The sequence below is a fragment of the Miniopterus schreibersii genome (genome assembly GCF_964146895.1).
Source record: "Miniopterus schreibersii genome assembly, chromosome: 3".
In the NCBI taxonomy this organism is placed as follows: domain Eukaryota; kingdom Metazoa; phylum Chordata; class Mammalia; order Chiroptera; family Miniopteridae; genus Miniopterus; species Miniopterus schreibersii.
The window spans coordinates 73,016,708-73,039,975 of NC_138103.1; the positions used below are offsets into that span (position 1 = coordinate 73,016,708).

At 45.1% G+C, this 23,268-nt stretch overlaps 1 protein-coding gene across 2 annotated transcripts in view; it reads left to right on the forward strand.

The window, feature by feature from the left end:
- The window catches only part of ADAMTS6 (ADAM metallopeptidase with thrombospondin type 1 motif 6), a 207,326-nt gene extending 201,205 nt beyond the window's left edge, over window positions 1–6,121 (forward strand). For both annotated transcript variants that reach the window (XM_081132538.1, XM_081132539.1), the window contains one exon: window positions 3,012–6,121. In XM_081132538.1, the coding sequence (XP_080988664.1) occupies window positions 3,012–3,121 (110 nt within the window). In that variant the 3' untranslated portion in view covers window positions 3,122–6,121. The remainder of the gene's footprint in view (window positions 1–3,011) is intronic.
- The last annotated feature ends 17,147 nt before the right edge of the window (window positions 6,122–23,268 follow it).

Here is a 23,268-nt window from a genome sequence, read left to right on the forward strand (position 1 = left end):
CTGTCTCCATTTCACATATGAAAAGACTACGGTTTGGAGAAGTGAAGTTACTTGACCTAGGACGACCAAATACTAGGAAGAGGCAGTGCCCGAATTCAACCCCAGGCCTGTCTGACCCCAGATCTGCTGCCCCTCACCACTGTTTCGTGCTGCTGGTGCAGGCAGATCCTGGGCACTCAGGAACAGCCCCACCTTCCCTTAGCTTGATCCTGCTCCCAGGACCCAACTGCCTGCCTGCTTTCGGTCAAGTTAGTCAGAATCAAGTTAGTTGGGAATGAACTTAACAGAGGTATTGGGAAGTGCAGAGAGGAACCCACTGGCCGCTGGCCTCCGGTCCACCCCTAGCCTAGGTAGAGTCCCCTCCTGGCCTAGGACAGCGCTCTGGGCCTCTGCGTGCCCAGGTAGAGTCCCCTCCTGGCCTAGGAGAGCGCTCTGGGCCTCTGCGTGCCCGGGTGGGGGCGCCTTCTCATTTCCAGCGCCTGCCTAGAGAGCCACATTCCCAAGTATCTGTATTTACAAGGGCCTGAAGGGAGGAGTAGTTGGGGGGAAAAGCAAATTATGAATATTTTATTGGACTAATTGTTTATTATTTATTATTGAATCAGATCCCAAAGTCTAAACCTAAAAGAAAAATTCTGTGAACTTGCTTGTATTTTGCTCATCTTGGAGTTTTCCTGGTTCAGCAACTTTTCCAAAAATGGAGCAATGAATGTCCCAATAAACTTATATATTCCCGGGACATATTCTTCTTTGTTTTGTCCACAAACTGACTTGTGCCCATAGGACAGCATTTTCTAAGTAGTGATCTAAATGTTGCATCCTTACTGAGAAGTTCAAAGCGCAAATCACTGTCATCAGGCAGTAAGAGATAATAGCTGACAGAGGTCACACTCACCCAGGGCTTCCTATGCGCTTGGTGCTAGCACAGGACGCACCTGTTGCAGACGGGGGGTGGGGGGGAACACTCATCATGCCTGTTTACAGATGAGGAAACTTAGGCACAGGGAGGTGAAGCGGTTTGTTCAGACCAGAAAGTTAGTAAATGGTAAAGCTAGGACTAAACCCAGGCATCCTGGCTTCTAATTTTATTTCCTTGTACTCTTAAAACAACCAGTCCTCCTCTATCTGATTATCAACTAAATCATTTTTATATTTTGGCAAAGAAGGCCAAAGCTAAAGTGTATTTGGTACTTCAAGCAGCCCTCGAAGCCCTGTTGCGGAGTGTGAGCTCCGGAGTCTCCGAGGCGGGCTGCCCATGAGGGCAGTGACTTGGAACTAAAGATGAGGGAAATGGTGCCAGCTTTTCTCACCATTTTAATAACTGCATTACTGTGACTGTGTGCCCTTCTTGGTGACACTGATAAAACTTTTTCCCCCCCCACAAAAAATATTCTTAGTCTAAACTTTTTTTGGTTACTTTCGAATGGTCATGACAAAGAGGAAAAGAAAAACCAACGACCTCTAAATTAAAATATGTGGGGATCTTTTCACCTCAAACTCAAACTCCATAGACCAGGCATCGGCTGATTTCTTTATTTTAGTGCAAAATTTACAGAAAGTTCTTATGTGTTTCCTATCTGCTCTCAGCAAAATCTTAAATTTATTGAGAATCCTACTGTGAAACATTTCTGTTCAAATTTTTAACTGTTATCCTCTCTGTAAATCAAATCTTGAGTGAGAGAGTTCAATGCTAGCAGAGCTTGTATTTCCAGAGGGTTGGGGGGTTACAGTTTAAAATGTTAAGTCTTTTACTGGAAGAGCCTTGAAAGTGAGATCAATATGATTGTTACTTGGCTTTTCGATAATAACAACGGTAAACTTTCCCAACCCTTTGCATTTAATTTTCTAAGCTTATCACATGGCTCATGTACCACATCCATGATCTCTTAGAACTTTAGAGAATTTCTGAAGCCGGGAGAAAACAAGCAAACAACAACCAGCCACTGTTCTGTTCCGCTACACTTCACCCCGTGTTCTGCCTGATTCTAATTACCTTAAACAATTTACCCAGGATGCTTCAGTATAACCACCTGGAAAAATGAGGGTGGAACTTTGATTCTGGGAGGCATATGGAAATTTAATTACTAGGTTTACAAAGTATTTTAAAATCCCCAGATAAAAGTGACCAGAGGACGGGAGAATATCATTATTAGCATTAGTGGGCTATGTGTGGCGGGGAGTAGGGGTTGCTGAGAGTCAAAGGCCCGTGTCCCTTTCTCTGCACTGGCCTTCAGCCCTGTCCTCTGCAACCAGCCTCAAGGGGGATGGAGAAAGAATCATTTATTCACCTTCTGGCTGCAAGAAGTGCAGGCTTCCACTGTGGCAGTTCTAGCACCGAGGAGAAAATACACATAGGAAAAAAGAAGGCCATGTCTCACTTCCAAATTAAAAAAAGACATTTCTACATGTTTCCATAACCCACAGACTGCTGCCATTTGAGGCCAACCCCTCAAAGTTTCCCTCTTTGTCTAGTGCAGTTGCTGAATCTAGGCCACTGTCAGCAATCCTTTCATTCACCCAGCCCATCCCCACGCCTCACAGATGCAGAGGCTCTCTTGAGACATGTGTACTTTGGTATCAAACAATGCAACTCATGTTTGATTTTGGATAACCTTGCACTGCTGAATAAAATAACCCTTGAGAAAGAAGCAATAAAAGCGCTGTAAGAAAAATGACTCATGTTTCGAAGCTGTCTAAAGTGATCACTTATCCAAACAAATGGTAATTCTTTCAAGACATAGTAGGCATGCACCATACTTATAAAAGTCTGGGAGAAAAGCCTTGCAAAAAAATTTTTTTTAAATTTGTGTTAAAATATATCAAAAGAATGTTTCTGGTAGGCTGTCCCAGACAGGGTATGCTTAAAAATAAAAACAAAAACCACATGCATGTAAAAGCCAAGGTGGGTTGGCGCAGGGGGAGGTCCCTGCCCAGCATCGGGCTCCTTGACTTGTTTATGTACTTGTTTATGTGCCTCTAATTGTTTTCCATTTTCTGCCCCCATTCGCTAGAGTGCAAAGATGTGAACAAAGTGGCTTACTGCCCACTGGTGCTGAAGTTCCAGTTCTGCAATCGAGCATACTTCAGACAGATGTGTTGTAAGACCTGCCAAGGACACTGACCCACGGAAAGCCAGAGAGAGCCTTGTCATTTCATCGTGGAAATGTGTCCATCAAAGAGAGCCACCCGGAGGAGGAGGACTGATGTCCTTGCAGATGCATTACCCTGTGGAAAACGTAACCACTGGTCAGCCCTAGCTGACAGGATTTCAATATTATTTTAACTTCTGTGAAGTAGGATTTATTGATCCAAAGTGCTGGACACAGTTTTAGGAGGGAATGCCAGATTGGAGAGATCCAAACAACACAGGGAGACTTGCTTACTGTGGAGCGTTTGTGTTCTTTCGAGTAAATCCAATAGCCTGTTTACCTCCTTGGACCATTAAGATGATTTTTATTATAGACTTAGCAATGACACTGAATCCATTTGTATTTAAAACTGTTTAAAATGTAGCTGTTATGACTTGGTCGACTATGGAAGTAAAGAAGGTTCAGAAATCTTAAGTCATAGCTTAAAAATATTTACTATACTTTATCTCACTACGACAGCACCACCATTTAAATTCTAAAATGGGCTTTGAACTGTAATTTAAGGAGCAATTATAAATCAAAAGTAATGAAAGTCTGTATGATTTTTTCTTCCTTCTACTTAATTTCCTTAGGAATAATCCCCCTGTTCTGAACACTGCTGTGAGCCATATATAAACTAGATTAAACCAGACAACAGTGAAGGACTTAGTTTAAGGCAGCGCACCAGTTACTGCAGCTGTGCCGCTCCATAAATTCAGTGCTAAGACTGTGGCCAGCCTGCCGTTGTGCGAGTGGAGCTGAGATTTCCATTAACACTTTGAGAAACACTTCAGTGTCATGCCGAAGCCAGACCTGGGCTATGGTCGAGACCAAAGTACCAGGCCCTTGGCTGCCATCACACGGGGACGCCTCAGCTCTTAATATGAGCCGCTCCAGATCCCGTGTGTACATCGCACCGGCCTCGGAGCGGCTGCTGCCCCCCGGGTGGCTGCACGCGTGTTAAGCTTACTGAGACGATACCATGCAGAAGACAGACTGGCTCGGTGACCACCAGGCAGACCCTTTTGCTGACCATTACGATGGGTTCCAGATGCCCCTTCTTTAATATGGCAGAAGGGCATTTATTTATATGGGAGCAAGTGTGTGTGTGCGTGGGCGCTTTTGAGTGTGTGGGTAGATGCGTGTGCTTGCACGTGAACGTGCGATTTCTGTGAGTTTTAAAGTAGGCAAGGGATAACAACCAAAGAAGAGAAACTCATGAAGACTGGAGATCATAAAGCATAATTGTAATAGTCACTCAACCAAGTATTTTATATTTTTATGGCTATTCAGAACCACAGTTAAATGTGAAACCCAGTTCCTTGAGCAAGTCCAAGTCTAGAATCAAATCCACCTAATTTAAATGGATTAAATTTAGCTCATACGTTCCCTATCCACAAGGTTCACATCATGCTCATCAAAAGATATGACAGTGGAATTTTTTAAAAAAGGAAGGAGAAAAAGAGGGTACTTGTTTATATTGATATTTTGTACTTGAACACTTGCAGCCTGCAGCGGGTTCCGATGAATGTGCTTTGTGTCCTACACGTGTGTCCACCATGCTACACCAACACCTCAGACTCGAACCAAATGGCTACTTTGTAAAGGTCCTCCTTGCAGTTGAAGAGTATGTTTGACTTAGGTCCCTCTCTGTGCTCTGAGACTCCGTGTCAGGTCTGTACCCTGACCTGGTGGGGGTGACTAGGTGCTTTCAGGAGGGGAGACTCCCAGGCCTCAAACACCAGCCTAGACTCCAGGTTTGCTGTGGAGTCGGCACGGGATGCCGTCTGCACGCCGAGTGGTGCTCGTTTGTATCTCATCACCTGCCTTCTCAACCCCACGGCTCACACCCCTGAGCTTTCTGGGGAGAGCTGTTGATACTTGAGAGCAGTTGCCAGGGCCCCTGTCCATGCTGCCCTGAGACCAGCCCGAGTGCCGTCTTAGCCATTCAGTGACAGGAGGGCCGCCCGTGGGCAGCGAGGCTCCAGCACTGAATCCCCTTGGTGCTTTGCAGAGAGCAGTTAACTTGGTGCTGATGTGCCCTGGTGAAATAGACAAAAGGTGAGTGGTTTCTGTGGCATTTTAGGCACAGGTTTGCCATCAGGCTCTGCCTTTATCCAACATAAACATCAGCTCATGTGTTTATTTAAAAATACTTCTTACATTTCTGATCAAGGACTATTTTTTACCTCACCTGGAAAGTAACGTTTTGAGGGCCACCCTGCTGGGCACCAAGCATGCCTGACTGGGTGTGGAAGGGGAGGTCAGCCAGCGCTCCCTCTGGGGTGTGCCCCAGCACTAGGGAGCGCCTTTTCAGAAGGAACCAAGCCGAGAATGTAACAGGATGAAACATCTTCAGAGAGGCCCTGAGTTCAACTCCGAGAGGGAGAAAAGTCACACTCCACAGCACATCACAGGACCGCAGCTGCTCTGTAGTCAGTCACGTGGCTACATAGGCTCTTTTCCTAAATAGTAACCGTAGGATCATCATGGAGGCTGAGCCACCCTGGCAGACCCTCCAAAAATAGTGAGCTAGATAGACTACTTAGGAACCCCAAGGAGGCCTGTACCGTGGCTGAGAGCAGGGTCTGCCACTGGCAGGAAGGCCTGCCCCAAACGGAAAGGGAAATGTGCCCAACCGATTCAGCCCCTTGAGACACAGATGACCCCCCAATCAGTTCATTTCCTTAGGAATCATTTGAGTGAATGTCACATCGGTATCCTTAATAATACAGAATGAAATTACCTTTGTATTATTGTGATTAGTTGTTGCTTATTATTTTGTACTCAGTATTAATGTGGTACACTGTTACTTTTTTTTTGCTTTTGTAAATTATATTCTAATTTATTGCCATGTTTCCTTAACACTTGTCCTTCATTCATTCTCCTGCTTGTAATGAAAATGAAAAGTCATTGTAACACTTGATGGAGTGAAATTCCACACCAGGCACAGATTTTTTTAACATAGATAATTTAGTAAAAATAAAAGTTCAGCTTGTAAGAATGATTCAGATGGAAGTTGTCTATTTCTTGAACAGCCGATGTTAAACTTGCAGCCAGAGGGATCGATCCCTTGGAATACCACAGCTACGTTGTCCAGTTTTTCTTGGTAGCATCCAGGATTGAGTTAATATATTGAACCCTTGTCACCCTCCCCAGGGACTGCACCTACTTGTATTTCAGTAATATCTAAACGCAAGGGTTTTGGGTATTTCTGGTGGGGCTATATCCTCAGATGCCACCGGTAAGCTATTCTAAGAAAGGAAGTCCACATTGGCCACAGCCACATACTTCAGTTACTTGGCTCACAACTCTTTTGCCCCCTCCTCTTTTCCCGTCCATGTCAATTCTCAGCATAAGGAAAGATGCTGAACAAAAGAATTCATACTCGAAGGTTCCTGCTCAGAGTCAACGGGGAGCGTAGAAACGTGAGAGGCTTGCTTTTCCACCCTCTGACATTTAGTCTTTGCTGAGCTGGGGGACCCTGTCTTATGCAAAGGAAACTCAGCAGCCAATATGCAGCTTAGCTATCTGAGGACTTTCACAATGACAACTCCATTGATTACATAAGAAGGTGTCGAAAGCCCAAGCATGGTTGTGCTTTAATTCACTTACCCCCATGCCTCATACACACCCCTTCAATCTTACACATTAGAAGAAATCAGGTGAGATGATTAGATCGTCTTGGGGAGTATTTCCCCAAAGTCATCCTAGAAGCCAAAAGTGGCTGAAGTGTTATGAAAGCTCAGTCAATGAGAAGACCCTGGGACCCACCGTTTCAGCCTCCCACTGCATGTGCAGAGAGTAGTTCTGCTAAGGGTGGGGAGGGGAGATACCAGGAAACAAGGCCTGCCTTCGCTTAGATTCCTCAGATTCCAGTCTCTTTTCAACTACAGTTGTTTTTAGCCTTTCAGTTAAATTTTTTTCCCTCTCTTTGAAATGTCTAAAGGGCACCATCCTGCTTAGGCCACTGACCCCAGGACAATCTACCCTCCCTGGAGACTCTGCCACTCTCTGGGGAGCATTAGGACCATCCCTAAGACTTTATGTTCCAAAAGGCCAGGCGACGTTTTTTTCAAGTAAATAAGAAAGTTGGGTATTGATCTTGGCAAGAAAAATGTGTGAATTTATTTGACTAGGATAAGATTCATTACTTTTAAAAGAAGGGGGAAAAATGTAATTCAAGAAGGAAAAAAAGGAAAAAGTTCACAGCCCATGAGGACTGGAAGATTCTAAATCAGTGGTCACAGGAAAGAGGAAAGATCAGCCACTGAATAGAAAAAGTGCCGGAGAAGCTGTGTTTGGAATTCTGTCTCATTCGTATCATCAGAATGTGTGGAATAAACTAACATAGGTTCTTAAAAAGAGCAGCTGTTCACAATGGTTTTATGCCTCAGACTTCAAAACCTCAAGCTGGGACTTAGAAGGAAAACGGTCTTTTCCCCCGTCTCTTTCTCAGAGGGTTACCTCCAGCATTCCTTGTCCCTCACTTACCCTCAGATAGTGCCTGAGGCCAGGAATGGAACAGTGGTTGAGGGCTGGCTTCACCCTGGGGTGGGGGGAACCAAGCTTAGGCCTGTACTGTCTTTCGGTGGATGGCCCTCCTTAGCCCACTGAATGCTGTGAGCTGCATGGGTGATGAAAGCTCATTTCCACAGCAACATCCTGTGTTCACTGGGACAGCAAGGGCCCAAGGGCGCCCGAGGCCCCACTCCAGGGACTGGGGAGCCTGAGGAGTCCTGCTCACTCTGGTAATAGAACATCATGCCTGACCAGTCAGAGTCCACTGCCCAAGACCATGCGGCTTGTGAAAGTTCAATCAAGAGGTCTTTTCCTAGCCCTGGCTGGGTAGCTCAGTCAGTGTGTCGCCCCCGATATACCAAGGTTGCCGGTTTGATCCCCGGTCAGGACACATAGAAAAATCAACCAATGAGTGCATAAAAAAGTGGAACAAGAAATGAATGTTTCTCTCTCTGTTCCCCCACCCCGCCATTCCCTCTCTCCCTTCTTCATTCTCTCTAAAATAGAAAAAGAAGAGATCCCTTCTTGGATCTTGGCTTGGAAGCCTTCCCTTAAAGAGAAGTTCCACATTAGAAGGGACAAGTGATCCCACCAGCTCCAGACCTCCCAGAAGTCAAAATGCCTTCCCCTGGTCAATGGCTCAACAGTGGGTGGTGTCTACTAGCTCCAGGCCAATAAAAGTCTTGGAGGGGCCTGATCTGTGCCCCCACCAAGGGCAGTTGTGAACAGTAATTGTGAGATGAGGCCCCTAAAATCCCAAGCAAATGTAGCAGCAGGAATTTCCAGTGCAGGCCACGTGTGGCCTTTGTGTCTAGAGAGGGTGTTAGCCACAGCCAATCATTTATATGACCAATATTTGCTGAGTACCTGTTGTGCAGGGCCCAGTGCTAGGCACTTAACATGTGCTTTCTCATTGAACAAAACTACGAGGAAAATGCTTTTAATCCCCATTCACAGGTGCCAAAACTGAGGCTCAGGGAGGCTAAGCTGCCAAGGGCCACAGAAGCAGTGAGGGGAGGGAGCATCACTTCTTCGGCACAGGGAAGGGAGCCGCCTGGTTTGCATTTGGGACAAGGAAATTAAGAAGGGTGCCCCCCTGCCAGAGAGACACTGACTCACCAGGCCAGAGGGCAGGGGGTCCTTCCTGGGAAGCAGTGGGCCCAAGGCCTGGGGAGGGACCTCAGGGGTCATGGAAAAGGAGAACTGTGGGCTCCTGTCTCGGCAGGTGGTGGTGTTCACCATGACGATCCCTATGTCCAGTGGGGGCCCCAAGTGGTTTCTGAGCATGGAGTTAGAGTCCGCAGGAAGAGACATTCGAGAACGGACCGTGTCTGCAGTGGCAGCCAGCAGCCAAACACAACACGGAGGCTCTGACCTCCCTGAAACATCCTGTTTCGAATCCTAGAGCCTGTCCCTGCCTGACAGCCCACCACCGCTTCCACACACGCCAGGTGGCCTCGCTGACCTATTTCAACACAACTCCAGCCGGATGATTCCCGTGCTGGCTTTAGGGTACACTTTGAGAAAGAAAGGTGGGTTTTTCTCTATTTTAGTCAGAGCAGGGCCATCGGGGCTTGAGAACTTGGGCCATTAGGTTGCTGCCAGCAAGCACATTCTTTGACCTTCTGTGGTGGGTCCAGAGAGTGGAACCAGGTGTCCTTTCAGCCCATGCCAGAATGCACTGGCCGCGCAACTGGCCACCTGCCTCCACCCCACCGGCGGGGCTTTGGCTGGCCCTCCACCAAACAGCTGTGCTGGGAGCCACAGGTGGCCGCCCACGCTTATGCCCAGGCCAGCAGCTGCATTGGCCTGGCTCGGCCTGGCAAATGGACCTCATGTCCCTCTGCCCCTTTGCCCCAACTCCTCCCCAAGCCAGGTCACTCAAGGGGCTGAGGAGAAGGAGAACCAAAGCTTAAATGCACTGAAAAATTGCTTTTGTGGTTCAAAGGCAATCAAAAAGCATCCTGTTCTCTCCTCCTTCAATATGATTATGTTTGGTATTTTATTTCAATCATTCAAATTTACCTGTTGTAAATTAATAGATAATTAGGTCCTGTTTGTCAGGCGTATTATTGTTAGAATAAAAATCTCCTGATGCTGTGTAGCTATATAAATATAAAGGCAAAGGTAGATGACATCCCATCTTCAAAAAAATAGCCATATCTGGGAAACCACGCTAGGAATCTAGACTTTAAAAAAAGAGCATTATTTGATATTCTGTAACAACACCCACAGAAGTGGCTAAAATATGAGTTTGAATAAAAGTGGGTAGCAAGAAAATGTTATCACAGCTAAGCTAATTGCCATTAAAAAATCGTTTGATTCATAGTCTTAAACTTTAGAAGAGAAAAAAGGAAAAATTGAGAAATATTTTATTTTGAGATTAAAAAGAGCAAGTGTTTGTTGATATTACGAAGCAAGAGATCCTGGAGCCAGAGTTAGCCTTGAAGATTTTCTGGACATAGGCCGAGCCAGGAAGATATCCTTATGTACTGCAGTCCGGGTCCGAAGCCCCGCCAATGTGGGAAGCTCCGCTGGAGGAAGTGTAGGGGGCCCACTATTTTATTTCGTCCCCTATTTAATCTCAGCTGGAGAAACTTCATGCACCAACTATCTCTTATGTCTGGCTTCCTAAATGAATGTTAGAACTTAACTCTCCCAATGAGCGTTGTCTTCTTTCATGTGAGCACTCTCTGTACTCATTCTAAGAGTAAAATCGTCATTCAAAACTTTTTTAAAATTGCTTGTTTAGACTATCTCCCATTATAGGGTGGATTTGATTTTTGTGACAGTCTACAACCAAATCTGGTGAGTAAATTGCATATAATCATCTTGGCTGCAAATATCTTATGTGTCTTACAAATTGACCCCAAGTGATGCTACAGAAGGAACTCCAAATATGCTCTGAGTAGGTGACGGCTTGGATGGATTTCACTCAGTTGTGTACAAAAGCGCTGGTGTTTTGTCTAAAAATTATTGGCATTACTTTACAATCCAACTTAAAATTGAGATAATATTAACATTTCACCGCATGTTTTGCTATTTCCAGTTCTAAAATTAGCTGGAACCTGGACCACCTACCTGGCGTGTTATCTGTTAGGGAGAAGGGAGCGCCCTGACCCCTGGGAATTGAGTAAGCCTTAAATCCAGAGGCACCCCACTACTCCAGGCCCCAGAGGTGGGCAGACGGCTGTTCTCACAGAATTCTCTTTCCTGGAGCCTCTGGAGGGAGCTGTCCTTCCAGAAGGGCTGGTTACCCGGGTCCAGCAGCAACGTCGAGGCTGCGGCTGAGGGGGTGAGACCAGGAGCTCGGCCTCCTCGCGCTGGGCCGGCAGCCACTTCGGGGCGAGCGTGTTCACACACGAGGGGGCCCGTCTCCTTCGAAAACTTGTTATTGAATTTATTGGGGTGACATTGGTTAATAAAATTATATAGGTTTCAAGTGTACAATTCTATAACACATCGCCCCCCCCCTTCCCTCTGGTAATCACCATTCTGTGGTCTGTCTATAAATTCTGTTTTTGGGTTTTTGTTGTTGTTTGTTTTTTGCTTCCTCCCTTCACCTTTTTCGCTCAGCCCCACAACCTCCTGTGTGTTCCATTTCTGTAGCTCATCTTTTTGGTTTTTTTACTCCCTGATTTATCTAACTTTGAAGTGTGAATTTTCACCATGGCTTTTTAATAAAATTTATCTACATATATAGAAAATAAAACACAAATAAAAAAATTTTCCCCCAACATTTTTGGTGGAATGCGTTTTAAAATCCATAATTTATATATATATATTCCCCCTGAAAGAACCAAATCACTTTTAATTCACACCCTCTTTCTCTAAACAGCTTCAAAAAATCTCCTTGGGTGGCCGGGAATGATTGTTTCCCAAAATTAGCAATGACAGCTATGGTTGGGGACACTCTTGGAGTCCACTGTCACTTTGAATCAAGAAGAAAACGTCACATTAAATGTGTTTACATTCCCTCCCCCCCCCAAATAGTCTAACCAGATTGATTTTTTTGGTCAATTTTATAATTCAATTACTGATAATTGACTAGGAGAAATGCCCTGATAAGAGAGACAGGTGGGGTTCCTTCAGGGAGTTCTAATGAAGAAAAGAAAGGATTATATATTTGTTTAATGCAATGTTTTTTATAAGAGTGAGGGATGCTGAGAAATGAGAAGTGTTTTCTATGCTGCTGAAAATACAGGGTGGGGCAAAAGTAGGTTTACAGCTGTTCATATGGAAAATAATACAATAATTTATAAATAATAATACAAGAATAAACTCTGTGTTTTGTGTACTCACAACTGTAAACCTACTTTTGCCCCACGCTGTATTTAATTCAGTGTCCTTTGCTTTAGACAGTAAATTATCAACTTTTGTCTGTTTTCTTTTGTGGTTGTTTTTATTTATTTTGGAAATTTTCAAAGAGGAGCAAAAGATGAAAGAATAGTTAATGACTTCTCTTCGTTCAACTTGTTTCCATATATAATTCTTCTACTGTAGATTATTTAAGGAGATATTATATCATTTCATCATTAGATATTTTGAAATGTATCTTTAAAAGATAAAGGCTTTTTTCAAAAAGGCTATATTACTATGAACAAAATTTTATATTTTCATTGTGAAATTGTGTTTGTTCTAATACTGTCACCAAACTTGGGGAAAGGAGTAATAATTGTATATACCGATTAATGAGCACCTATTCTGCGCTCTATTCCAAGCAGTCTAGGAAGCACTTTCTGTCTACTACCTTACCATCATTTTTATTGACTATATAGAAGAGGAGACTGAAGCTGAAACTGGCTATTCAAACCGGACAGGGCTGCTAAAGACCAAGATTAATGAGAAGAAATTTCTTCCAACACCAGGGACTGTCCTGTTTCTCTGTTGCAAACCACATTCAGGAAGAGGAACACCCAGCCTTGATCTCTGCGTCTTGGCCCCAACAGAGTGGTATAAAAACAAGTAACTCATGGAGAAAACACATGCTCCTTCTCTGGCCCTGTGGACCGGGGCTGCTTTGAGCCTTAGACACGTAAGGCTGCATTGCCTTGGTACGACGGCCTTCTTGCTGCAAAGGGTGCCATCCAGACTTTCCTTTACGATCAGCACGTCAAAAGCTACCCCCAGTCAGTGACACTTCTCCTGAATCCCCCCTGCAGTCTCTAACGCCTTCGCAAAATTTCCAGCTGCAACCGTTAGTAACGAATAATTAATTGCAACCATGCTCAGCAGTGGAATAAAGTGTGTAATTAAAAGTTTCCTTGGTAGGAAAGTGCACGATGTCTGCAAATAGCCCTCCAAGGACTGATTTTTTTAAATGGGGCGGGGGGGTTGTGGAGAGCGAGCAATAAAACCAATGTGTCAGATGTTAGTAATTGGTGAATATGGGTGGTGGGTACATGGGAAGAAGAGCATTCATCCCCATAGAAAGTGCGTGTGCGTGTGCGTGTGTGTGTGTGTGTGTGCAGGTATGTGTGTGCGAGTGGGGGCAGAGAGAGAGGAAACAGGGCATGAGCCATGTTGTATCAATATCTCAGGAAGTTCAAGCTCAGTGAACGGCTCTTTCCTTTCTCGTCTTTCTAAGCAGGAAACCAAGCGCAGGGCAGGCGCTGGAGCCGCAGGTCTTTCCCGCAGAGTGGCCAGAAGCGAGCGTAACTGGGCTAAAACCCAGTTCTGAATCCTAGTCCAAGAATGAGTTTTTCTCAAGTGATCGCATTGGTTCCCAGACTTTCAGATTTCATGGGCCAGTGAAATTTCAAAACTATTTTGGAGACGGAGATACTTTCTACTTTGCCAAGTAAGGCCATTTTTTTTAAAGTCACTTATTACCATACAAGGTACCTTTCTAAAAGGAAGTACATGTTAACACCCCAAAGGAACACATTTCACTCGAGGAGAGGTCACCGCGCTGTCCTTATTTCCCCATTTGATGTCTTTTGGAATCGGAAGCCTTTTAGCTGCAAGGATACAAACTAAACAAGTGACTTAGACACGAATGGCAGGGATGGCCCGGAGTGGAGCCCACTGTTCCACCAGGTTCTGCGGGACCCAGGCTCCTCCCTGCTGTCCCCTCCGCTCGGTTCCCGTAAGCATGGCTCCCTTCATGGGCAGGGTGGCAGTTCTAGGACACATGCAGAAGGGACGGCAGCGAGCGGAGCAGAGGCTGTCCCTGCTTGTGTGTCACTTTCTATCAGGATGGAAGAGTGTTCCCAGAACCCCCAGCAAATTTGCCCTCAGGGCACAGGGGCCAGGGCTGAGCCACCTCCGTGCCCTGGCACCAGGGGGCTGAGCTCATCTGCAGTTCTCTCCTCTACTGGGCTCTGCCTCTGCTATGAGGGACAGGGACTGGCCGACTGTAGGGACCCAGGGTTCCGTTGGGGTCTCTGAAAGCTGCCTCTCGGGCCAGCATGAGCCAAAGCTCAATATTTGGGAGCTAATCACTTAGAGATTCCCATGCTGATGTCTTCACTGCCTGCTGGGCCTATATCCACAGTCTAAGAAATGCTTTATTTAGTTTCATCCAAGTTTGGAGCAGAGATTTGTGTAAATAACTATCGAAGTCTCGCCTAGCCAAATGATATCATAGCTCTGCTGAAAAAGCCTGAATAACCTCCCATCCTTTCACCCGCAGTCGCACAGGAACAACTCCTCATCTTTAGTAACTGCCTTACCGAATTATTCATGAAAGCAGAGGTATTCAGGCCCACCGAACTGGCTTCCCGTGCCACATAAGGGAAATTGTAACAGCTCCTAGTGAGACTTAGTGTAATTAAAATGAACTGTTTACTATCTTGACGAGCTATGGAAAATGTGATAACCCAAGAAAATAGCATTTTAGACTGCAGCTGAAGTCTCTTTCATGACATGTCCCATCACTAAAATCGTACAGAAGATAAATTACACTTTTAGGCAACAAGTGAAGAAACTGTTTTCCAGGATGACGGAATGAAACAATAATATAGAAACTCTCTTCCCCTATTCTAGCAAAACAAACAAGAACAAAATAGACAAACAAATCGCCAGCAGCAAACAGACGAGGCAGAAAAATTTTCTGCTACTGATATTGAAAAATGCTAATGGAAGAAAAATCTCGTGCAGCCCACAGTTTGACACAGCTTCTAACTTTGCGCCCACCGATCAAAAACGGCACTTAGAAAAGTAGGTGAGTCAACAAAACCCTGAAAATTCTCACTAAGACTCTGAAACATGGGAGGAAGCTGACCGAGAGATGGAGTAGGTGGTTGTAGAAAAAACAGGGTAATTAGGCCATAGAGAGCCCCATACCTGTCTCAGCCCTACTTCACTCAAGTACAACAGTTGTAGCAGGGGTTTTCTTACTAATCTGTTTCTACCCACTAATAGAAAATAATAAAACTATTCGAACAGTAGTGCTCCTCCTGAGAGCTATAACCACACTATTGGAAGACAACATCCATCTATCATCGTTGGTCAACTAGCATCAACTGTATTTCCTTCCCATTCTCGTAATTCTACCATTCACAAGTAATATGGAGAGCAATCTTCTAAAATAGTCTTTGTAGTAGACTTGTCACCCTGGCCTGTAAACCAGAAAAGAAGAATGTTTCTTCCCAAAAATGCCCAGTTGGGAATTCCTCAAAAAAAATGACCATATGTTCCAGCAGTTCCGTGTCTGGGTATACACCCCAAAGAACTGAAAGCCAAGACTCAGAAGGTATTTGTAATACTGTGTTCAATGCAGCACTATTAGTAATAGTCAAAAGGTGGAAACGACCGAAGTGTCCATTAACAGATGAATGTATAGAGAAAATGTGTACTATACATAAAAAGGAATATTATTCAGCCCCCAAAAGTAAGAAAATTCTGAGATATGCTACAACATAGATAAAACTTAAAGACATCATGCTAAGTGAAATGAAGCCAGTCCCAAAAAGATAAATATTGATGATTCCACTTCTACTAGGTACCTGGAGTAGTCAGATTCATAGAAACAAAAAGTAGAAGGGTGGTTGCCAGATGCTGGGGGAAAGAGAAGGTGTAGAATTAGAATTTAACGGGCACAGAGTTTCAGGTAGACAAGATGAATAAGTTCTGGAGATGGATGATGCTGATGGTTGTAAGACAATGTGAATGTGCTTAATGCTACTGAACTGTGTGCTTAAAAATGGTTAAGTGGTAAATTTTATGTTATGCATATTACACTACCATTAAAAAAGAAAGGAAGTCCACAAGGACTTGCCGTCTCCTAAACACAGTGCAGGGTTGGGGGAGAGATTCCAAGCCCACAGGAAAGAGACACACGCCCTACGTGAGTGGCTCATGATACAGGATTGCGTGGGGTGTTTTGTCACCCCCAGCTGCTGTTCCCCTTCCCCATTCTTGTCCTTTGCCAGGTGACTTGAAGTGGGCCCTGCTATGGCAAAGAGTGTGCATATCTGCCCACTGACTGGGCCTGGCCACAGGACAGAATGGGAGCGAGTGTGGTGTGTGCCACGTCCTGGCCATGGGGGACCGGCCCTTCCTTTGCCCCTTCTGCCATGCGATTGGCTTGCCTAACACTGGCACTGCTTGGGTGGTTTCCATCTTGGATGTTCATTTCTGGGCACTAGAAGCACACGTCCGCACTAAGAACACGGGGGAAATGTTGACAGGAGCCCATGTTCCGTGTGGCGATGGAGTGGTCCTCTTTCCCTACCTTCTCCTCGCTCCACAGCCCCCCCCCCCACTTCCCAAGCGGGGGGAGTGCTCCTGAAAACACTGCCCGAGATAGGACCTTCTTTCCTGCACCTGCCTGCTTCCCAGTGTGGTGACTATTCTGAGATTCTGCTGTGAAACCTGTCTTCCTCCAAACTTATCTGGAGAAATGAAGAGAGCCCATCCTTTTGAGCTCATGGGAAAATCCTGGAGCTCTTCCCAAAGCATCAGAAGAGAAGGACCATTGCTTCAAACAGACAGGAGTGTCCAAACCTGGAGCAGAGAGGACATTTGTCAACGTAGCCCCATGCCTCAGCTTTCCTCCTTAGCCGATATAAATACACCTTCCACTGTTAGTGCTTTTCTTCCCTGTTCCAATAGTCAGGATTTTTCGACTCCTAGTTGAGATGTGTAAGTTGCTAACCTGGGGCAGATCCTTTCTTTCCCGATGTAAGTGTACAGGAATTCTCGCCTGTTCCCTCAGTGTCTGCCCAAAATAGGTGCAGTTCTGGGAGCCGCTGCTGCCCACAGAGTGCAGACTGCTGCCCACGGCGCTGCGCAGCCCACGGGCAAGTGACAGAGGGTTTCCGCTAAGCAGGCCTGTGGCAGGGCCTGGATGCACGTCCTTGGCAGACAGAAAAGAGCCCGAGACGGTGCTCTCAACGTACTCTTCCTTGCTGAGTCCTAGGTGCTGCCCTGAGCGCAGAGTTAGAAACAGTCTGTGCTCGGAGGGTTGCGGCCTAGGCTGCCAGTGGTCTGCCCCGTGCACGGGGCTGGTCGATAAATACGATTTGATGAGCTGGCAGTCTGTCAGGAGGGCGGGACAACCTGGCTCTCCGAGTAGCTTAAACACTCAGTCCAAGAGGAGAGACGTGGGCTTCTGCCAGAAGTCAAAGTCTGGCCTAGTCGAGAAATAGTAACAACATGATAAATAATCGTCCCTGTTTTTGTGAGCAGCGAGCTTTTTATACCACAGGACTCAGGGACTTTGGAACACAGCCCTCAACCCTGCCCAGTGGCCTCAGGAAGCTTTGAAGGTCAGGTTCATGCCCATTTTTGAGAAGGAGAAGTTGAGGGAGAGAGACATGAGCCAGTTTTTCCAATGTCATCTGGTACAAAGAACCCCAGAGTTAGGTTTTCTGCCTTTCAGCCAAAGGGGGCATTTTTTAGATCTCTCGCCTCCTTCACATGATTCTTCTGATACAATGTCACTCACCAACCATCCAAAATATTCTCCTGCCCAGCATGGCTTTGGCTTTGAATTCAAGCTGGCAAAGAATTGACAACATGAAATGGAGACCTGCCCCCAAAGGAGTAGGAGAACAGCGGAGCAGGAGAGAGTGTGGCCCAGGTCAATGTCCTCTGCTGCAGGGAAGCAGACAGACACTGGACCCCTCTGCCGTCCCTGATGTGTGGCCCCCTCAAACAACAAACAGGAGACACTCACCAGCTCCCCCCCGCCAGTGCTCAGATTGCCATCTGAGACCCTGCATAACACAACTGGCAAATAAGGCTCCACATCGAGCTGGCTCAGCTCAGACCTATCTCTGAAAATGAACACATGGCTCAAAATCCCCCGTGGGTGCCCACAGGAGCTGCTGCCTCCATTCAGCTAGTGTGACACAGCTTGAAATGCCTAGAACCAAGTTAAAACAAGTTAAAATGGCTTCCTGCAGGCAGGGTTGCCAAGTTATCAGCAAAGGGAAGAATCAGTACACTGAATTATCCTGAAAGAATGAAATGGAAACCAAATACTAGTTTAACCAAAGAGATAGATGCTTAGTTTTTTAAAAATTTACCAGACATCACCAAAGAGGATAATAGGAGTTGCCAGTCAGTAGAGACTTGGCATGTTGAGTGTGGTGGACCAGCTGTCCAAGATGACAGGATTGTTGTTGATGGGTATGGGCCTCCAGGGAGAAGGGCTTTGGATGGTGTTGCCATGGCCCGATCACAGTTGTTTACATCTGTTCCTTGGAATACTAAAACAGCATTGTGCTCCAAGCCCTGTGCCTCAGAAACCTAGCTGCTGCCCGCATGGGAGCACAGACAGACTCTTCCAGGCTCAAGTCAACCGGAGGGCACAAGGTAACACTGTGGCAAAAAAGGCACTAGGTGATGGCTCAAGAGCTATATTCCACCTCTGCCTCTCACCTGTCCGACATCCCTGGCTTCAGTTTCCCCGAGGTGAAATGGGGCTCATATTTACCTACCCATGTGTTGATGTGAGACTCAAATGACATCCTGAGTGTAAAATGCAAGGTCTCGAGTTGTTGGTGTCCCAGGGCTAGTCCATCATTGCCTTGGCTTGTGGTAGATCTTAAGGTGGTCCTGTTCCCCCATCTCTCACACATAGGGCTTGACCTACCACTTCCCCCTTGGATTTTGGAGTGTGAGTGTGCTGTATTGTTGGATATTTCTATGGATTGTAGCTCAGTTGCATGATTGTCAACTAGCGATGGCAGCAACCCCCAGCATATGTCCCTATTCCTGGAACATGTTTGCTAGAATCCAATGCTGATTTCAATCTAAGTAAAGATGCTGAAGATTCTGGCAAGGCTCAGTGTCTCTGAAACCTGCCCCCAAGAATCAATCCTACAGAAGATCATTTGCCAAATCCTGAGCATCAGCACTATTATCTCCATATTAGAGGAGAGAACTGAGAAGCCAGGACTGAAAACTGAAATTCAGTACTTAATGAGATGAAATGTTTGAGATGATCCCATGAATGCATGAAAAGAAACACATGGAAATCGTGAGTTAAAGTCAGGTTGTGAAGGACTAATATGGATGCATTTTGGGGTGTCTGCTCAGCCCTTCTTCTCCAAAAAGGGTCTCCTCATCCATCAGGTGAGACTCTCACAGCCATATCTGTGTCATGTGGCCCTTCCTTGGCTGTAGCTGATGAGATGGAAGCTTGTTGTGGAGGGTCCAATGGAATTTTCCTGAAAATGTGGAGTTGGGATTCAAGTATGCAGCCAAACTCTGGGCATGGCTGTAAACTTGTGCTCTGCAGAGCAGAAATCTGCCATGCGCTTGGAGGTGCAGAGAAAGATGACCTAAGTAGAGAGAAGAGAGAAGATACACAGAGACATTCAGAGATGTGAGACCATATGGCCCCAAGGAGAGAGTTGGGGCTTCAGTTTCTGACAGGGTCCCAGGGTCTGCTTCCAGTCTCTTGTGAGACTCAGCTCCTTCCCTGCTATTTCATGAGACACTCTGAAGCCTTTTACATATCTTCCTTTTTTCACTTACACTAGCATGAGTGCATTTCTATTATTTGCAGTTTGAATAACCGTAAGAAATGCAAGAAACGTACAGGCCAAATGAAGACATTTGGACTTTATCTTATACACAGTGGGGACAGTGCGCAGACATCACTTAAAGAATATGTTGAAATGTATCTGACACAACATCTTCACATAATAGCCACTCAATAAATGGTTATTGGATTACAAAATCAAGATAGAATTTAATCATATGAAGGACACTATACTATAGTTCGGTAAGGGAGGGGAAGACAATGATAACAAACTATCAATAGGTCTTACGACAATAATCTTCACTACAATTGAATGATCTGTTCTTTAGGAAATGATACCTGAGGGCCTCCATTTCTTCTAGGTAGTCTATCTTCAAAATATGTCTCTATATTCTGGCATCTATTAGTGTTTAGATGGTACAAGAAAGGCAATATTTATGGAGTGTTCTTTTATGTATGGTAATTACAGACAGATGGACATGCACTTCAAAATACGTCCAAGTAAAGATGTTTCCCAAGTACATCTCATAAATTCCCATATACATATCAGACAAATGCTAGGAGGGCAAGCCTAGACGGTTCCTTTTCAGTGATGCAGTACTTCAGGACCCCTCTCATGCTCTACTGCTAGACTGCTCTAGGGACCAGAGAGGAATGACACAGACAGATGGGAGAATGAGCATGTAAATCATATGAGGGGACTTAACATGAACGAACGTGGTCTTGGACCAGAGACTATTTGGCATGGAGATGAATTCTTAGTTTTTTATACCTGTCTTTAAATATTCTAAAGATTTTCAAGTTGGAGAGAAATTAGACTTGTCATGAGAAGAGGAAATGACAGGGGCATCTTTTTCGCCTAAAACAAGCAATATTGTACTAATATTATGTACTTGGTATGGTTTTCCTACTTCTTCTTCTGGAAACAGCTATTGTGTTTGGCCTCACAATGAGCCAGTCATGGAACCGAAGCATTGTTTGTATGTGAATTAGCAGTTTTCCTTTCCATTGGTGTCTTAGACTATTTCTGCTGCTATAGCAAAATGCCACAACCTGGGTGGTTTATAAACAACAGAAAATTATTTCTCACCATCTAGATGGTGTGAAGTCCAGATCAGGGTGTCAGCATGCTCACGTCTGGGTAGAGCCGTTTTCCTGGTGCATAGCTGGTGTCTTCTTGCTGTGGCTTCACAGGGTAAAAAGGATGAGGGAGCTCTGTGGGGCCCCTTTTATAAGAGCACTGATGCCATTCATGAAGGCTTCTCCCTCATGACCTGTGTGCCTCCCAAAGGCCCCATATCTTACTGCCATTGTCCTTGGGAGTTAGAATTCCAACAGAAGAATTTGGGGGTGACATAAACAGTCAGACATTAGCAATTTGGTTCATGTTGCAAGCAACTGAAAGAGTTCTGCACAGGACCTACAGAAGGACAAGACAGAAGCAGGCTCTCTGTCAGCAGTTAGTTCCCATGAGAGGCCATGTTCACAGAAGGTCAAGAAGCAGCTTAAAGAAACATTGGGGGAAGTAAAAAAATCAAGATGTCCTCTGGACCAGTTGTGATCCCTCCAGCTTCCTGATCAATGAATAATGGTAATATTCTTCCTTCACAAATTACTCATTGACGAGTGGAAAATAATGCATGGTTCATGCCACATAAAAATACAGAAAAATGCTGTAAATAGATTAATACTATACTCAATTACAATTTAAATGTATTACTTAGCTCATCTTCATTAATATCTACCTCCCCTCCCAGACAGTAAGGTCCTTGAGGACAGGGTTTGTATCTTTCTGTTTGTTTGTTTGTTATCTGTTTGTTATTCTGTATCCCAGGATCTGGCAAAACATTTTTTAAAGAATTGAAATACAGGTGGATGTTTGTTTGTTTTTAATAGTTTGCAACATTTAAAGGAAATCACTTTCTTTGAATTCAGGGATTAACCTAAACCATCAAGTTCACTGTCTTAGCTTGTGCTACCATAACAAAATATCATAGACTAGTGACTTAAATGACAGATATTTGTTTCTCACAGCCCTGGAGGCTGGGAAGTTCAAGACCAAGGTGCTGGAAGATTCAGTTCTTGGTGAGGGCCCTTTTCTGGCTTATAGACGGTCAGTCACCTTCTTACTGTGTGCTCACAAGGCAGAGAAAAAGAGAGAGCTCTGACATTGATGTCTCTCCTTATAAGGACACTAATCTTATCATGAGGGCCCCACCATCATGACCTCACCTAAACCTAATTACCCCTAAAAATCCCACCTCTAAATGCAATCACATTGGGGCTGGGGCTTCCACATATGAATTAGTGGGGACACATTCAGTCTATCACTTTTCTTTAGGAAAAGAAAATCTTCCAGACTCACCCCAGCTCCACTATTCCTTTTGGAGGAGAGCTCATTAAGGCTGTACACTGGGTGGCATTCTAATTTTCCACTTTTCTGAGGGCGGTGGAGGGCGGCTGGCCTTCTGGGGGTGTTTGAAGCAGGCCCTTTCATATCCCAGGATGGGATTGGCCCTCCTGGCAGGTTGTCCTGCCGCTGTGACATTATATCTGTGTGAGATTTCTCATCTTAACCCTACATTTGACAAGACGTGGAGCTTCCCTCCAGAAATCAGCCATGGTAAAATTAGCCCCACCAAACCCCAATCAGAAAGCACCGTGACTCTGCAAGCTGAACTGAACAGGCTGACCCAGGGCAGCAGGAACGGTTAGAAGGTTTAAGCGAGATTTCCTGTGGCTTCTGCCCCTTTAGCAGCCATTACTGTTGTTCTCCGACCCCAAGTGTCCATCCAGAAGGGCTCTCAGATCACCACAGAACAAGGGCCTCAGATCTCACCACCGTAAACAGTTGTCAGTCACCATCCATCGAGCTCTGGAAATATGGAAATACTGAACATGTGGAAACTGTGGGGGAATTTGAGGGCTTGTCGACCTTCTTTTTTTAATTTATTATTATTATTATTTTTTATAGAGGCCTTTATCGGGTGAGGGTGACCAGACAGAATTTCAATCTCTATTCCTGGAGAGGGAGAAAACTTAAAAAATCATTTAATTATGACATTTGGACTTAATATTCACAAGCTCAAAGTTTTCCAACAGCCTTCCGCAAAGTCTCTCAGCCTCCAAATGACTTCAGCTGCTTCGAGACAATCCACTCTGTGTCTGGGGCATCCGTTTGATTTACAGAGCATTTCAAAATATTTATATATTTTTTAGGGTTTCCATCACAGCCTCGGCCAATAACCTGCTGTGTTTGAAAATGTCTGGGCAGTAATTGTCATTGTTTGCAACAGCTATTTTGGACTCCAGTGAGCGCCGTGGCATTTCGGAGAATCTAGGAATGCAATTACCCAAGTTGTATACATAATCCAAGTGACCTCCTGGCTTCAGAAGCTCAACCCCTAGGAACAAAAAGACAACAGCAAAACGTTTGTTTAATTTTTCTTCTGCAGTTGGTCAGTGGTAGGTGGATTATATTATGGCCAATTTGGCAAAAAGATGATTAGGGTAACAATTCCTTATAAGTACAAAACAATGGTGGAAAGACTATGACTGGCATGCCGGGCTCTCCTGACCCACTTTCTTACCTAAGTGTCTGCGAGGAACCTGGATCCTGAGGGGACGTCTGGGTCCTGTAATGACTCATCCTTCATGATGCAACAGACTGTTTTTCACCAA